The following is a 17,754-nucleotide window of genomic DNA, read 5'->3' on the forward strand; positions in this document are numbered from 1 at the left end:
TTTAAAATAAAATATGTCCTTAAAAAAAAATTTCTTTCGGTTTAAAATTTTTCTTACCCGGCAATATACTATCTTTTACTTCATTTGAAATGACTTGTTCAAATTTCGTCGATATTAAATTACTAACGGCTTGGGAAATTGCCGACATTAATTTTTCATGCCTATCCCTTTCTTTACTGTCTCTAATAGCTAATTGTTCTTCTAAAATAATCGAGTGTTGGTCTAAAGCTGATTTACAAAGCGATGCCAATACGGAATCCGATTGTCGAGATCTCAATAAAGATATTTCTTGTCTTAATTCCTAAACAAAACAGTTTTTCATTACAACAACAAAAAATACAATGGATATTTACAAATAGTAAATAGGTGGTACCCTAATTTGTGCTTCCTGTTGTTGTACCGACGCTAATATTGTTGATAAAGTCACTTCGATTCTTTGATTGGATTTCCAAAGGCCGGGATCGGACAATGTTTCCGGATTTCCATCACATTTATCTTGAGAAACCCTAAAAAAATTCGTTTTTTATATTATTATTAATAATAATAATTCTTCAATTTTTTTTTAATTAAAAAAAAAATTTATTTATTTTCTCACCTGGTGTTTATTATTTTAGGTAAATCATCGGTTGAATTAATTATTGGCAAATGAGGCCAACCGTTGCTCGATTGAACTTTTGCATCCAATGAATCTATTATTTCACTTTCCTTATTTTTTACGTCAACGCTAAAATTTTAAAAAATTAAAAACATTCCAATCGTATAGCTTTCAAGAGTGATTATTAATTAAAAAATAACTTTTTTTTTTTTTTTATTACTTACTCTGACATTTCACCACCCGAATAATAGGGTCTCTGCGGCGGTTGCAAATTAATTAAATCTTCAACTTCTCTCCCGGAATTATTACTTTGAAGTGATAAAATTTCTTGAACTTCCCGACTCGGACTACTGCCTCCGCTTACCAAAACATCTCGCGAAAATGATGAAAAAACATCTTGCTAAAATTAAAAGCAAAATAAAATAAATATTAAAAAATAAATAAAATAAAATATTACACGTGTACATACGTTAATTACAGAATTTTTTTGTCCCGACGGAAATTCTTCAACTTCTTTCTTTATCGCCGTACTGCTAAATTCCTCTGGAGTCATAAGATTCAATGGAATCGAAGAACCACTTGTATTACTATAAATTTCATTTTCGGGAAGTAAAGATTCCATGTCTTTTTTCGATCCTTGTTCGGAAACTGAAAAAACATCAACGCAAATGCAGAACATTTGTTAACGTAGTAACCCGAAGGAGACGGAATTTTTAAATACCTAAATTGTCACGAATTATTGTGCTCAATAAAAGGTCGCTCTCCGGAGGAGGAGGTACGAACCGTATGCAACATTCTTGCATTGATTTCGGTTGTACTAAATACATGAGGACAACAACGGACTCTTGCACTTCATCATCTTCCGGATCATCTTCGTCATCGTCTTCATCTGGAAATTTAAAAAATTAATTATTATATGTAATGATAAAATCATTCTACCAAAATATATTTAATTTACAAAAAAAAAAAAAAAAAAAAATTACCACTTGTCAAGTTTTTAAACGAACCTTGATCAATGCCAAAAATGCTGTCTTTACAACGTCTCGTACCAGCATCAACAATTCCAAAACTTAATATTGAAAATGGAATTAAAAATTCTGATGCTGAACAAATAAAAGCTATTGTTTCCTTTGGATCTACATATATTCGTAAAACATAAATTACCTGCAAAAAAAAAAAAAAAAATTTATTTAAATAATTAATAATAATAATAATAATAATTTTTGAAATAAATGTTATTTTTAAAAAAATTCAAGTTCAAAAATAATAATTACTTATTGAATAACTAGATTATGTAACCCACATCAAGATGGAAAAAAAAAAAAAAAAAAAAAGTTGTTTAACATACTTTAAAAAATTAAATTAATTAAAACCTTTTGCTGAGCAACGCATTCCTACTTTAAAAAAAAAAAAAACATCATAATTTGTCACATAAAAACAAATTTACGGAGAGAAACGTACGCGCAAAAAATGTCGGTTGTTATAACATAAAAATTATTTAACTGCCATTTAATAAAACATTAATAATATTGAAATTAATTATTCCGCTTAAAAAAAAATAAGCAATAAAAATTTATGTAATACATACATACATACAACTTACTTGATTATAAATGTCAGATAAAAGTAAATGTCTTGCTCCCAAATCTAATCCCGCTTTCAAATACATTCCTGTTTTTTTCCCCGAATTTGCATCGGGAGTGAATCGAATCGTTTGTAAACAAGTCCAATGAACGCAAGCCCAAACTTTTAATTCTGTATTATTTTCAGCGCCCGTAATCATAAATTTCCAAAAATGAGACCTAAAAAAAAAATAGTTAAAAAAAAAATTAAAAAAGAAATTAATTAGACGATATAATGGTCCCAAAAAAAAATTACCAACTCTGGATTGTGAGATTTGTGATTATCTAAAAAAAATATTGAAGAAAGTGGTTTTCCATCGTGAGGTCTCCAACTATGCAAACATCTAGGAGTTTGTTTTTGTTGCATATAAACCTAAAATAAAAATAATTAATAAGGCGGCTTTTGAAAAATTCGAATTGTTTAAAAAAAAAAAAAAATTTTTTTCGAATAAAGTCATAATTGTATTTACAAATCAATTCTACCTGAAAAAACCTTATGGTTCCATCTAAGCTAACGGTAGCAAGAGCACTACCTTCGGGTGAAAAAGTCGCGTCCACTATAGATTTAGTATGTTCTTCTATTATTAATAAACCCTCTTCCAAGTCTTCGGATTTGTGAGGACCCGGGCCGTACCTTGCAATCACAGCAGCCACATGCCATAATTCTGCCTGCAATCACAAAAATTTTCAATTCAATCAATGGTCACAGATTTAAAAATTATCCTTGTTAAAAACCATATAGGGGGTCAATGCACTCTAATAAAAAAAAAAGTACCTTACATCCTAAAGTTAAAACTAACAATTTGGCAATGTCACCGTATTCTTTCGAATCATCATTCTCGTCAGGCATATAAGGTACCCATATGATCCTATGATTGCAACCGGGTTCCGGCTTGATATTATGAACAACATGTAGTACGAGCATGCACGACAACGTTTTCGTGGCTTCATCTTCTTCTACCATGTACACAAAAAGATTACCCGTTTCGTCGACGATGGCAAGCCACACTTGATATTCGATATAAGCAAAAGCTATGTCTTGAATTAATCCTTCCATTCCTTTTATCAGACCTCTCTGACTCGTCATTCTATTAACCACTCTGACAACGCCATTATTTTGACCCCCCGCTGCTCCTGCTGCTGCTGTTATATACACATTGTGAGACAAAAAATAAATTAATTAAAGGATAAAATTAATTTTAAAAAAAAGTTAATAACAACCTTTCTTCTGTTCACCTTTTAAACCGTAAGCTATATATCTACCCCCGATGTGTACGGCAATTAATTGTCCCGTGTAAAACCTATGTTCCCACGTGTAATCAACGATGCTTTTTAAATTAACGTTTGGACTACATTTTCCGCGTTTTCCATCACTTGGTATCAACGTAACTCTAGTGCAAGTTAATTCCTCCGAGTGTTGATCATTTTCACCCGTAAATTTTCTGAAAAAAAAAAAAATCGTAATAAATTAATAATAATAATAATAATAACCATATAAATAATTGTCAATAAATATTAATTATTTTTATTTCAAATTTTAAAACGAAGGCAATCTTGTTTGTGTTTACAATGAAAATTTATATATATATATATATATATATATATATATATTATTAATAAAAAAAGAAAAATAAATATATTTTTTCCTAGGATAATTTAATAACATTTTAATCCAATATTTTTTTAAATACCAAAGGTTCGATATTATTAAACAATCATCATGGCGTATCATCCTTTCTTTCTATACCAAAAAAATTAAAATTCAATAATCAATGTAAACAAATTTTTTTTTTTTTTTTAAATAAATTTATTTAAAGGTCAGTCGTGAAAAATAATTTAAATAAAGGAAAATTTTTCCTTGTTTTCTTTTTTTGTCCCCCCCTCCAATATTTAAGCTTATATTTTCTTATAATTAGCTTAAGATATTACATATTATTATAAATTTTTTTTTTTTTTTTTTAAGGAATAAATCGTAGTTTTTCAATCTGAAACAGGTATTTTAATTGTCGATGGGATCTTTTTTTTTTTTTGGGGGGGGGGGGGGAAATCAGGTAAAATATTCTGAATAATAATAATAATAATAATAATAAATAAATCATGATAATCAAATTGATAATTTTTATGGTTTTAAGTGATACTTCAAAAGTTCAATTAATTAATTTTTAGAAAAAAAAAAGTTTAAGGTGGAAACTAATATTAAAGATAAATTTATTAAAATAAATTTTTTTTTTTTTTTTTTCAATATTTACTTACACTATCTGAGTTATACCCTGACCGGATAGTTTTCTAGGTATACAATCGGAAGGTGTCAAAGCATTGTCGGCATCTTGAGGTGATTCCATAATTTAATTAATAATAAAAACTTTATGGTGACCTAAATAAAAAAAAAAAAAAAAAAAAAAACAAATATAAGATTTTTTTTTTTTTTTAAAAGATTACTTGACAATAAGCCCTTGATTTGGGTTTTTGTCAAAAAAAAAAAAAAAAAAGAAAAACCAAAGATAAGAAAAATTAAGAGAGAAATATTTAAATTGTTTTCTTACTTATCACAAAGTTAAGTATAAGTATAATAATAATAATAATAATAATAATAATAATAATAATAATAATAATAATAATAATAATAATAATAATAATAATAATAGCATAAATTTTCAAAAAAATTATTTTTCCAAAAAAATATAAAAACTCTAAATTTTCAATCGGAAAATTTTGTAAAATGTTTTTTTTTTTTTTTTTTTTTTAAATTTATGTCATCAAATTAACAATCATAAAATTGTATAATAATAATAATAATTATTATTAATTGTAAATCAACCATAAGATATGAAAAAAAAAATTAATAAATCGCCATCCTTACGTAACAAAGTAATATAAAGGTAAAATCGCAAAAAAAAAAAAAAAAAAAAAAAAAAAAAATGGCATCTTCAGATTACAAAATGGCAATCAACTCAAAACTTCATATATCTTTTTTTTTTTTTTTTTTTTAACAGTAAAGTTTAAAATTCAATATTAAAAAAAAAAAAAAAATTGAATAAAATTTTATATAAAATTATATTTCCCAACTTTGACAACTTTTTACGCAATCTCCTCAACTTGTTTTCGACTTTTTTAGCATTTTGATTACAACTAGTTTTGGCTCATTTTCTATTTTGTTTATAACAAAAAAAAATTTTAATTTGTTAACAGTTAGTTTTCAGGTATTAAAGACATAAGATCGATTCATTAGGTGCGTATGTATTTCGTTTCTTTCTTTTTTTTTTTTTCTTCTTCTTCTTAATAAATAAACTAAACTACCATCTCATCTCATATATATATATATATATATAAAGTGTATCAAGTTGTAAAAAAAAAAAACGAAAAATACATTTAACAGAAATTATTTGTAAAAAAATTAATATGAAATTTTAGTAGAAAAATAGCATTATTTTTTTTATCAAAAGTAAATATCATGCTGCAATTATTTAACTTGATCAATTACTGTGTAATTATTAGTGATTTTACTAGGGCAGGCAAAATAAATTATTACATAAATCAATTTATAATTATATATATATATATAAAAAAAAAAAAAAAAGAAAAGGCTTTTATTATCTAAAAGTTTAAATAAAGTAATTGAATGAACCTGTAAAATAATAATAATAATATCATCTAATAAATATTAATCAAAGAATTGATTAGATATAAATAAATACATTTTGGCTTATCAGGGGAGTATAAATTGGCCGTAAATTTAAAAATTTACTAGTGGGAAACTACCGTTGGGGGGAATAAATATTCGCAAAGTATGTAATAAATAAATTTTATACTAATTTATAAAAAAAAAAAAAAAAAAAAAAAATTTTTTAAATGTAAGAATATTTTGTTTTTTTTTTTTTTTTTTTTTTTTAATATATATATTTAATTTTTTTTTCAGAATGATTTGTAAAAGCTTACTTTTTTTGTTATTGCTTGGTGTTTTGAAAACATCAGATGGATACTCATCAGGAGCTCCTTCGAGTGCATGTGAAGATATGGTGCCTCAGCATCACACACCACCACAGACTTCTCCCTTTCCTTATGCCGTAGTTTTAAACAAAAAGGAAGTTAAAAGTGGTGAAAGTGTTACGGTCACAATAACAGGAACCGAAGCCGCCAAAAATTTCAAAGGATTTTTTGTACAAGCTCGAGTTGGAGATGTAGCCGTTGGTAAATTTCTTAAAACTAAAAATGTAGATTTAGTTAACTGCGGAGACAGTAAAGAAGTAAGTTATTTCTTATATATTTAAAATATTTTGTGTGAGAGAAAATTTTTTTTATTTATTTTTGTTTTTTTTTTCAAGTCTGGGGCTACACATGACTCTTCTGATGTAAAAGAAAAAGTTGTTCTCACATGGAACGCACCTGAAGGTCTATCAGAAACAGTTAGATTTAGAGTTACAGTTGCAAAAGATGGTGGCACTTTCTGGGTTGGTCATCTAACAGAACCAGTGGTCGTAAAAGCCAACTAAGTTTTTTTTGCAATAAATTATGCATTTATTAATAATAAAACATGTTTATAAAAATTTTGTATCGAGAATAAAAATGCTTTCATTACAAAATTTATGCTAATAAAAATATATAGCATAATTAAATATGAAATTTTTTAAAATTATTATAACAATCCTTGCAATTTTTAAAAATAATTACAAGTAGAAATGATCGATTAATCAAATAATTAAAATTTTCCTTTTTAAAATTTTTATTTTGCTATTTTTTTTTTTATATGTAGTTAAAAAAGTAAAGAAGACAATTACCTATGCAGCACATGCGAGAAATTTCATGTGAAAATAAAATTAAACATTTTCAAAATAGTATTAAAGAAAAACGAAAACAAAAAGACCAAAAAATACAAATCGAATTTAATCTTAATTATAAAATATGAAAAAATTAGAAATAAATTTTAAAGAACTCAAACTTTGGTCTGCCATTAAAAAATTCATAATGAATGGCAACAAACAGGTCATTTTTTGACTAACTATAAAAAAAACATGTTTTAGAAACTGTTATCAATTATGTAGTCAAAAAACCAAATTTGAACACACAAATACTAATTATTTAAAAATAGAATTCGGTTGAGAATTTGTATTGTTAAAGAAGCTGATATTACTTGCATGTTAAGTCGTCACACGTTTTTTTTAATTGACAACTTGGAAAAAATTTTCTAATTTTATACCAATAAATAATTTAGTGAGTCACCAGTTATAAAAGTTTAAGTAAATGAAACCTAGCTAATAGAAAATTAGCTTAATTAAAATAAATAATTAAAATACAGCTCACGCCATTGAAGGTTTATTATAGTTAAAATTAAAAACCAACATAAAAATTTTTTATATAAATAAATAATATGATCCATACCAGTAAAAAATTCAGGCTGAATATTAATGTAAAACTTAAATAAGCAAAAATTACAAAAAAAAATTTTAAATGAAAATAAACTAATTAATATAGTAACTATCTTTAAAAAAAAAAAAAAAAAAAAAAAAATTAACACTATGATTAAAAAAAAAAATTAATATGATGATAAAAATAATTTTTACTTTACACAAAATTAATAGCGTGCATTTCATCCATTGAAATTATTGCGGAAACCTTGGCGGCATCGAATAACATTTAATTTCCGTAGAATTTACGCACACTTGTTTACTATATTATAAAAATAAATGTAAAATAATTTCGTTAAAGTATTTAAAATAAATTTTAATTATTTTTATTTGTTTTTTTTTTAATTGAATTGAATTGAAAAACAACTTCTTGTTTACTTTTTATTTTTTAACTTATTCTAATAATATGTAAAAAAAAAAAAAAAAATTATAAAAATTATAAAATTTTGACGCCATTTTCTTAAATATATATGGTAGAACCACGTGCAGCGGCTTCTGAAGCTTAAAAACATTGTATTTAATAAATAATGGGTCGACCGGGTAAGTTTAAATTTTAATTTACCATCATTATTTCGATATTATTTTCGTATGTAATGTATAAATTCTTATAAGTTATAATTTATTTTTATTGTTTATAAAAATAAATTTCATTATTTTAACCGTCTACTTCTGTGTGTACATGGCATATCAATAGAGTTATGTTTCAATTCAAAAAATTTTTTTTTATTTGTCCTTTTGTTTTAATTTTTTTTTACAATTTTAAAGATACATTTATGAAAACAAAATAAATACTTTTGTAAATTAAAATCGAATATAATTTTTCCTTATCTATTTGTTATTATCGAAAAAAATATTTTATTTCTAAACTTTTTTTTTAAGTTCTTTATCTCAAGCTCTTGTAATTTTTTAGGTTTTTCACCTGGAGGTAGAGGTGGCCGAGGAGGTGGAGGCGGTGGCAGAAATTTTAAAAGCCCAGGAGGCGGAGGTGGAGGCGGTGGGAGAGGTTTTGGAAGAGGTGGAGGAGGGGGCGGGAGAGGTAGAGGAGGTTTTGGAAAAAGTCCAGGTCGTGGAGGCGGCGGTGGAAGAGGGGGAGGTAGAGGAGGTGGAAGAGGTGGAGGAATGAAGGGAGGCAAAACTGTTGTTGTAGAACCTCATCGTTTACCTGGAGTATTTGTTGCAAGGGGTAAAGAAGATGCTCTCGTCACTCTAAATATGGTACCAGGTGTCGCAGTGTATGGTGAAAAAAGAATAGTTGTCGAAGTAAGTTTATCAGAATTGTAATTAAATGTAACTTTTGTAAACTTTTCTGCAAAAAAATATGCAGTTTAGTTTTATTTTTCTTGGGCATTATTTACATTGTATATATTTTTTAAATTTAGAATGAAGGTGATAAAATTGAATACAGAGTTTGGAATCCTTTTCGTTCAAAATTAGCTGCTGCTATATTAGGTGGCATTGATCAAATTCACATGCCTCCAGGCAGTAAGGTGTTATACCTTGGAGCTGCTTCAGGGACAACTGTTTCACATGTCTCAGATATTGTTGGACCTCAAGGTTTGGTTTATGCAGTAGAATTTTCACACAGATCAGGAAGAGATTTATTAAATGTAGCTAAAAAAAGGACAAATATAATTCCAATATTAGAAGATGCTAGACATCCTCATAAATACAGGATGTTAGTCGGTATGGTAGATTGTGTATTTGCAGATGTAGCACAGCCTGATCAAGCTAGAATTGTGGCATTAAATTCACAATATTTTTTGAAAAATGGGGGACACTTTGTTATTTCCATTAAGGTGAGTATATAATTGAAAACCCTTTTTAAATTAATTTATCAAATATTGCTTTTAAATTAAAACATTCATTTTAAATTATAATTTTGCAGGCAAGTTGTATAGACTCAACTGCTCAACCAGAAGCTGTTTTTGCCTCAGAAGTAAAGAGATTACAGGCTGATAAATTAAAGCCCATAGAGCAAATAACGCTAGAGCCATATGAAAGAGACCATGCTGTTGTAGTAGGAATATTCAGGCCCCCGCCCAAAAAATAAGCAAAGATTATAATTTTTTTAACATTTATAAAAATTATTTTTATTCTATAATTATAGAATTAAATACAAACTTTTAATTATTTGAACTTTATTTTATTTTAAAGAGTAATATTTCAAACCACTTAAGTTTTCTTTTAAATCCTCTCTTAACTTTAAAATTCTAAAAAGTAATTTAAATCGAATGGAATTTTCCTTCGCTTTTATGTGCAACAGAAATGATCATCATCAATTGTTGTGTATATATGACCTTCACAAACTAACTTGTCCAATGTTTCTCTAAAATAAGATTTTACATTAAAATAATTTTAGTAATTTTACTAAATGTTTAATCAAAATTTGTATATATTATTCTTACTGTATTTCCTTTTCAGAATACTTTTTGCTTAACCCTGATTCATATCTTGACCACCCTACAGGATTTTGTACACTCTAAAAAAATTAAATTAATTTTTTTGTTATAACCGACAAAAACTACAATTCAAGTATTTTGTAAAACTACTTACACTTATGGCATCCATAATTGCTTTTTGAATTGGTGTTAGTTTGTTTCTATCATCAGTGGAAATATTAAATGAAGTGAATGAATTTTGACCAAATGCATTTGTGGCTGGTACTTTAGAATCCTATAATAATTAAAATTCTCAACTAACATTTCATTAATTACATTAATTAAGCAAAGAAACTAGACGATATTTACATACATGAATAACTACGACAAAAATACTGCAAAAATTATAGTAATTATTTTTATAATGAAAACATTATTATTTTAATAATTTTTATATTTATTGAAGCTGATTGTCATGAGAATATTAATAAGTACAAATCAGAGTAGTGTCTTTATTTATCAAGTAAATTTGTTTGAAGGAGTAAAACATAATATAATTTTTTGTAAAAATGCTATTTTTACCTTGGTTGTTTTTTCAGCATATTCATTGGTACTTAAAACTTCTAACATAAATGCAGTTATTTCATTAAAATCAGTAACTTTGACTGTTTTAAACACCATTATTCTTCTACTTCCTTGGGGATATTTAACACAACCATAAACATGATAATAATTATTTTCTAAAAGATTTGTAGTTTTAGATATTTTACTGTTATCCTGCAAAAATTAATGCTAATTATAGATTACATCACAAAAGAAAAGAATATTCGAAAAAATTCAAATCTTCCTACCTGAGTTTCCAGCCATTCTAAACAATCGATTATTCCTGTGTCATCAGTTAAACTAAATTTTATAGTCGTTGATGTTATTTCAACATTACTAACTACTCCACAAAGTGATACCTGTAAATAAAATTACCTACCATTTAATTAAAATAATATTACTAATTTCCATTTAATATCATTATATAATATAATAATATATATAATATATTATAATATAATATAATAATATATATAATATATTATAATATATATATATATATATATATATCCTAATTATATCATCAAAAAAAAAGATACTTCCTTTTCTATAAAATTAAAATTAACTTACCATAGTAGCTGTCAAGGATCCTACTTTTAAACCTTGCTCAGGAGCTTCTAAAACTTGCCTGACAGTAACAGGACACAAAAATTGTTGTCTGATAGCTGAAGATACAGATTGGTTAGGAGTAGTGGGCTCATTTCCCACAAAATATCCTCCTCCTTCATCTAAAAAAAAAAAAAAAACAATATTTAAGTAAATAAAAAAATTTATTTAGATAAGATATGTAGAAATGCATTTTTAAAGCCAAAATTTTAAATAATAAATTTAGCATACTATTATCACTCCATTGATCCATGACTGCTTTAAAAAAACGATAACAACTTACTGACTGACAAGCACAAACTGACTCGTAAATAAAATTTTCCCGCTATTTTATAATGGCGTCCGAGATTATGCAAAAACTAATAGTAGCAAAAACAAATAGTAGCAAAAACAAATAATAGCAAAACTAATAGTAGCAAAAACAAACAGTAGCAAAAACTAATAGTAGCAAAAACTGATAATAGCAAAAACTAATAATAGCAAAAACTAATAGTAGCAAAAACAAATAGTAGCAAAGTTTAAATTTTAAAACAAGACTTTGATAATAAACTTTTTATTTATTTCATAAATTTAAAATACTTATATGCAATAATATTTTACAAATAAATATACAAGATTTTTATTTAATATTTTTTATTTCAAAAAGACAGTTTTGCTTTCTAAACCTCTAATTTTGTTTTGAATAAAATTAAGTTTAAAACAATTCAAAAAGTTTTTTTTTTAATTTTAATTTAGAAAAAAACTTTAATTAAAGAAAAATATAAACGGCTTATGCAAAAAATAATTTTTAATAATAACTTTCATTTATTTAAAATTTTACGCCAATTTCATTTTTTTGCTATTGTTAACCAGTAGAGGTAGGACATAGCCTATTTCCACGTCATCGGAGAATTCGGGAGTTTAATTTAGCATTTAATAATACCATGATTTTTAGTTAATTTTAATATACATATTTAATTATAATAGCCAAACTTTAATATTAGGAAGTATTAAGAATGGTTAGTCTTTTTAGTTTTATTTTAAGTTTTTTTGACTTAGTAAATATATTATTTTTAATTGTTCTGGGTTCACTATTGTTGCAGGTTCTAATAGCAGCTGCGGTTTGTACGAAAAGCGGTAAAAGTAAGTATTTTAAAATTTCCGCGGCTTATAGTTTTTACAATTTATAAATAATTGTATTAATAAGGTTGTATTAATGTGTTTTGCTTAATTTTAGCTATTATATCGCGCCAATTCGTAGAAATGACTAAATCAAGAATAGAAGGGCTTCTTGCTGCTTTTCCAAAATTAATGTCGACCGGTAGGCAACATACTTTTGTAGAAACAGACTCAGTTCGTTATGTTTATCAGCCACTTGAAAAATTATACATGTTGCTCATCACAACCAAAGCTAGTAACATTTTGGAAGATCTTGAAACTTTAAGATTATTTTCTAAAATGGTAACTATTAGTTGAAATACCCAACCTTTTTTTATATTTTTAAGTTTATGTTTTCACAATGTAACAAAATAAGTTTGTATTTTACTTAATGTTTTTTTTTTGATTATGACAGTTTGATTTTTTTTTAAAACGATTAAAATTATAGATTCCAGAATATTGCAGAACAATGGAAGAATCAGAAATTATAGACAATGCATTTAATTTAATATTTGCTTTTGATGAAATTGTTGCATTAGGATATAGAGAAAGCGTAAATTTGGCACAAATTAGAACTTTTGTCGAAATGGATTCTCATGAAGAAAAAATTTACCAAGCTGTTAGAAAAGTAAGGGTTTTTTTTAAATATAATTTTTTATACTATAAATTTCAAGACTCCTACTATTTTTTTTTTTTTTGTATTCAAAAAAATTAATTTTAGACACAAGAAAGAGAAGCCAAAAATAAGATGAGAGAAAAAGCTAAAGAGTTGCAAAGGCAAAAATTAGAAGCAGTTAAAAAAGGTGGAAAAACTCCAGTATTTTCTACTGGTACAGGATTTGGAAGTAATACAGGTGGCTACAATCCTGTATCAAACATTGAATCTTTAATGCTTAGAGGTAAGCAACTATTTTGTCGTAGTTTTACATAAATTTTTAATTATGTAAAACAAAGCAGTATGTGCAAGTAAATAAGAAGTTTTTTGTGATAATATTCATTTCATTGTTAATATTAATTCTTTTTATATTTAATATTAGATGAAGAACCAAGTTATATAGCTCCTGCAAAATCTACGACTAACAAAGCAATGAAATTGGGTAGTAAATCTAAGGATGTAGAAAGCTTTGTTGATCAATTAAAGAATGAAGGTGAAATTGTTCAAACACCTTTGATTAATAAAACTGCAAATACTGGAAAAGTTCATACTTTGGAAAATTTCGATGAGTATGTATTGAATAATTTTGGATTTTCGTTTTTTCCATTATTATTATTAATTTTTAAAAAGCTCAGATTGTATAAGAAATTACAAGAATAGTTTTAATTGTTTTTTTTTTTTTTTTTTACACCATTTCTAAATATACTTTTTCGAACTGAGCAAAATAAATTTTTGAAAACAGGTGTGATTTTATTAAAGTCTAATAACGTCATGTATGCTTTCAAAAACATTTTTTTTTTAAATTTAACTTATTATTTCAGATTTTATGTTAAATTCATTTTAATTTTACGATTAAATTTATGACTTTTATAACTATTTCAGTGTTCATTTAAGGCAAGAGGAAAGATTAACATTACGAGTGGGCCGTGATGGAGGTATTCAATCATTTGAATTGCACGGATTAGTAACGTTAAGAATTTCAGATGAAAAATGGGGCAGATTACGCGTCCAATTAGAAAATAAAGATGATCGAGGTATACAATTACAAACCCATCCAAATGTTGATAAAGAATTATTTAAAATGAAATCCCAAATCGGTTTGAAAAATCCGACTAAGCCATTTCCACTGAATACAGACGTCGGCGTTTTAAAGTGGAGATACCAAACGCAAGAAGAGTCTTCTATTCCTTTAACAAGTAAAAAACTTAATTTTAAATACATGTAATTTACTTCTCAAAGATAAAAAAAATAAAATACCTTTAATATATTTAGTAATGCTGCGTCTGAAAATATCGATGGAGGATGTGACGTGAATATAGAATATGAATTGGAACACGATCACATGGAGTTAAATGATGTTTCTATTGTCATACCACTGCCGTAAGTATTTCTGTCTTGTAATATTTTATTAGTTATTTGCATTCATTATTATTTTATTATTTTTGAAGTTTATTCTGTTACCTGTTTGAAAAACAATTTCATTTAAAATTTTTTAGAATTGGCGTGTCTCCTGTTATAAGCGACTGCGACGGAGAATATCATCACGATTCACGGAAAAACAATTTGACGTGGTCGTTACCTGTTATTGATTCGTCTAATAAATCAGGATGTTTAGAGTTTTCAACATTAACTTCAGTTCCAAACGATTTTTTCCCATTGAATGTAGCCTTTACATCAAAAACGTCTTATGCAGATTTAAAGGTAATACTCTTTACTACTTTAATGTATTATATTTGTGTAAATTTTTTATTTTGTATTAATCGAATTAAAATAATTTTAAATAATTTTTTTTTTAGATAACGGATGTGCATTTGGTTGAAAATCAAGCACCTGTTAAGTACTCTGTTGATACAGTTTTTGTAGTTGATAAATACGAAATTGTTTGAGAGAAAATTTTCATTCATTATTTTAATTATGTATTCAAATAAAATGAATTTTAATTTGCTAATATTTGTCTCGAGCTTTAATAATAATTGTGTAATTACAATTGAAACCTTAAATGGGATTTTAAAGCTTCTATTTACTTAAATATAAGAAAAAGAATATTATAAAAATAAAATCAAATTATTTAAACTTGATAAAACATATGTATATATTTATAAAAAAAAAAAAAACTCAAAAAAATACTGCATTTTTTTATTTTGGTCCGTAAGATGTTTTTTTCGTTTTAATAATAAAATTATTATTTTCTATCAACACATTGTTGCTTCAATTTAAACAGCCATGTTTAAAGATTTAAAACAAAATAAAATGTTTTAGAATCTTTTAAAAATTGAAGCAAATTGAAAGATATTATGTTGAAAGAAAATTAATTTTATTATTGTTATTATTATCGATTGAGATTTTCAGATGACATTTTCAATTTCTTTTGATAAAGGAAAATTTGATTTTACTATAAAATCCTTTACCATTTCATTTTTTTTAAAAATTCATTTTGATTGAACAAGAGTCAAAAATTCTTCTCTTGTTTTGGGATTGTCTCGAAATTCTCCTAGCATGGTTGATGTTACAGTTTTGCTATTTATTTTTTGAACCCCTCTCATCACCATACACATGTGTCTGAAACAAAAAATTTTTCCCCCGCTTATACATTTCAATTAAGTTCGAAAAGCTTTAAATACAAATTTCCCAAAAAAAAAAAAACTTCTGACTCTTACACTCCTTCAACAATTACAGCTACTCCTGCTGGCTGTACTGCTTTTGTTACTGCTTTTGCTATCTGTTTGGTAAGCCTTTCTTGAACTGTAATTTAAAAAAATATAATTTTTTTAACCGAAAAAAAAAAAAATCAGTCAAATTATTAATTTTTGAATGCAATTTACCCTGTAAACGACGACTGAATATTTCCACTATTCTTGCTAACTTGCTTATACCCAAAATTTTTTTGCAAGGTAAATAACCAATCGAAACTTTACCGTAAAACGGTACCAAATGATGTTCACACATGGAAAACATTTCTATATCTTTAACAACAACCATTTCATCATGATCTTCATCAAAAATTGCATCGTTTAAAACTTCTAAAAAAAAATTAATAAAACGGAAAAAATTTTTTAATTAACGTCAAAATAATAATAATTTTTCGATAAATCTTAATGTTAAAGTTATTATTTTAAAAAATTTGTGAATACTTTTTTTTTTTTTTTTTAATGGCGAATAAAAATACTTGAAAGCGTAAATTTTAATGATTAAACGATAAAGATATTTTGCAATTACAAAATAGCTCAAGTTTTAAACTTCAATGTCGACTTGTTGCTCAATTATTTGCCATTAGCAAACATCTGAAATTTTTCAATCGTATTGTTGCCGTCGTATTTATGTTATTCCGCTTCGAAAGTTATATGTAAAAGGTACTTGTTGTAAATATATTTGTAATATATTGTTTAAATTGTTCATTGCGTTACAAATAATTTTTTTTTTGGATTATATTTTATAAAGTTATGATTAAAATACTTCGTTTTAAATACAATCATAATTTTTGTTACGTTAAAAATAATATTTACTCTTGGATTTTGAATTAAAACAACTTTCAGATATGATGAATAAATATCAGTGTTTAAAATACCTAATTTAAAAAATTTTTTTAAAGAAAATTTATTGTAAATAAATAGTTGAAAGATTATTCGATAAAAATAAAATGGTTTATACTTCGACCGAAAAAATTAAAAACAACAAATTGCAAGAATCATCCGATATTATAACAAATACAAATGACAATAATTATGAACAAGGACACTTGTGGATGTGTACGGCATGTGAATATCTTCCGACGTTTGATACAGTGTACGATCTTTTTCAACACAAAAAAAATCATTTTTCAATAATAGGTAATAATAATGAAAAAAAGAAAGAAGTTAGTGATGATCAATCATTAAATTTAAATGAACAAAACGTTAACGTCGAATATAGTAATGAAAAAGAAAAAAGCGTTGACCAAAAGACTTTAATTTCTAATAATAAAAACTTTAACGACCTTTCATTCGAGAAAAATGAATCAAATTATGTAAGAAGTGAGAGTGAATCATACCAATTAAATTCTCCTACATCATCTACATCTTCTGAAGATATTCCTTTGGCTAATTTAGTTTTAAAAAAATCAAAAACAATAAAAAATAAATTAAAATTAAAATCTAAAAATTATAAATGTGGACGGAAAAAAAATATTGTGAATAAATGTAATGGTACTAAAAAAGAAGTAGATAATTTAAAGGAATGCAATGATGAATTACTACCTAAAATTGAAAATTCATCTGTGAGTAATTCAAACAATTTATCAAATAAACCAAGTCCAGAAAATAATAATAAATTTCTTGAAAGCGAAAAGGAACAAAACGATTATTTTACTGATGATTGTGATAAAAATGTACCTGATACGAAAAGTCAAACAATTATAAAAAAAAAAAAACATTTTTGTAAAATTTGCCACACTGAATTAACATCTAGATTTGCTTTATCAATTCACAAAAAATCCCATTTATTCGAAGACACAGGTTGTTATAAGTGCGATACGTGCGGAAAAATGTGCCCAAAATATGATAATTTCACAAGACATTTAACTATTCATTTTTCGAATAGAGAAAAATCTCATCAATGCAGTCATTGCTTTGCTTCATTTTATAATTTGGCAGACCTCAAAAGGCATTCAGTTCTACATTCTGCTGTGAAACCATTCAAATGTGAACATTGCGGAGAAGGTTTTATAAGGCAAGACAATCTTTTAATACACGAATATAAACACACTGGAGTTCAGTATAAA

The 17,754-nt window shown here is 25.8% G+C and overlaps 6 protein-coding genes across 6 annotated transcripts in view; 3 read left to right on the forward strand and 3 right to left on the reverse strand.

The window, feature by feature from the left end:
- Positions 1-19: 19 nt before the first annotated feature.
- On the reverse strand, positions 20-3,949 carry Phum_PHUM249360 (uncharacterized protein; the record flags this gene model as incomplete). Its single annotated transcript, XM_002426315.1, has 13 exons — positions 20-301; positions 374-506; positions 596-724; positions 820-991; positions 1,061-1,243; positions 1,317-1,484; positions 1,603-1,759; positions 2,199-2,397; positions 2,478-2,590; positions 2,701-2,886; positions 2,993-3,354; positions 3,454-3,659; positions 3,882-3,949. The coding sequence occupies 13 exons, from the start codon at positions 3,947-3,949 to the stop codon at positions 20-22; spliced, it is 2,358 nt and encodes a 785-aa protein (XP_002426360.1).
- A 2,182-nt stretch (positions 3,950-6,131) lies between these two features.
- Positions 6,132-6,837, forward strand: Phum_PHUM249370 (uncharacterized protein). The gene is made up of 2 exons (XM_002426316.1): positions 6,132-6,461; positions 6,540-6,837. Exons 1-2 carry the CDS (start codon positions 6,135-6,137, stop codon positions 6,705-6,707), a joined length of 495 nt encoding a protein of 164 aa, XP_002426361.1. The 5' UTR covers positions 6,132-6,134; the 3' UTR covers positions 6,708-6,837.
- A 1,901-nt stretch (positions 6,838-8,738) lies between these two features.
- Positions 8,739-9,669, forward strand: Phum_PHUM249380 (Fibrillarin, putative; the record flags this gene model as incomplete). Its single annotated transcript, XM_002426317.1, has 3 exons — positions 8,739-8,879; positions 8,999-9,415; positions 9,505-9,669. The coding sequence occupies 3 exons, from the start codon at positions 8,739-8,741 to the stop codon at positions 9,667-9,669; spliced, it is 723 nt and encodes a 240-aa protein (XP_002426362.1).
- Positions 9,670-10,052: 383 nt separating this feature from the next.
- Phum_PHUM249390 (Replication protein A 32 kDa subunit, putative) lies at positions 10,053-11,459 on the reverse strand (the record flags this gene model as incomplete). The annotated part of the gene is made up of 6 exons (XM_002426318.1): positions 10,053-10,079; positions 10,173-10,292; positions 10,580-10,774; positions 10,849-10,959; positions 11,171-11,322; positions 11,438-11,459. The coding sequence occupies 6 exons, from the start codon at positions 11,457-11,459 to the stop codon at positions 10,053-10,055; spliced, it is 627 nt and encodes a 208-aa protein (XP_002426363.1).
- Positions 11,460-12,201: 742 nt separating this feature from the next.
- Positions 12,202-14,884, forward strand: Phum_PHUM249400 (Coatomer subunit delta, putative; the record flags this gene model as incomplete). The annotated part of the gene is made up of 9 exons (XM_002426319.1): positions 12,202-12,328; positions 12,423-12,646; positions 12,792-12,971; positions 13,065-13,242; positions 13,381-13,567; positions 13,881-14,219; positions 14,271-14,378; positions 14,495-14,699; positions 14,795-14,884. 9 exons carry the CDS (start codon positions 12,202-12,204, stop codon positions 14,882-14,884), a joined length of 1,638 nt encoding a protein of 545 aa, XP_002426364.1.
- A 543-nt stretch (positions 14,885-15,427) lies between these two features.
- Phum_PHUM249410 (GTP cyclohydrolase I, putative) overlaps positions 15,428-17,754 on the reverse strand; it is a gene marked incomplete at both ends in the record, with an annotated part of 5,695 nt that continues 3,368 nt past the window's right edge. Inside the window, 3 exons of the mRNA XM_002426320.1 lie at positions 15,428-15,557; positions 15,656-15,740; positions 15,821-16,018. Coding sequence (XP_002426365.1) covers positions 15,428-15,557; positions 15,656-15,740; positions 15,821-16,018 — 413 coding nt within the window. The remainder of the gene's footprint in view (positions 15,558-15,655; positions 15,741-15,820; positions 16,019-17,754) is intronic.

The sequence above is a fragment of the Pediculus humanus genome, genomic scaffold (assembly GCF_000006295.1).
Source record: "Pediculus humanus corporis 1103172107617 genomic scaffold, whole genome shotgun sequence".
In the NCBI taxonomy this organism is placed as follows: domain Eukaryota; kingdom Metazoa; phylum Arthropoda; class Insecta; order Psocodea; family Pediculidae; genus Pediculus; species Pediculus humanus.

What these genes read in the sequence shown, in the direction of transcription:
- Phum_PHUM249370 (XM_002426316.1), top strand. Translation starts at nt 6,135, where the DNA reads ATGATTTGTAAAAGCTTACTTTTTTTGTTATTGCTTGGTGTTTTGAAA. An exon ending in ACTGCGGAGACAGTAAAGAA is followed by an intron (nt 6,462 to 6,539) that starts GTAAGTTATTTC and finishes TTTTTTTTCAAG; the next exon opens with TCTGGGGCTACACATGACTC.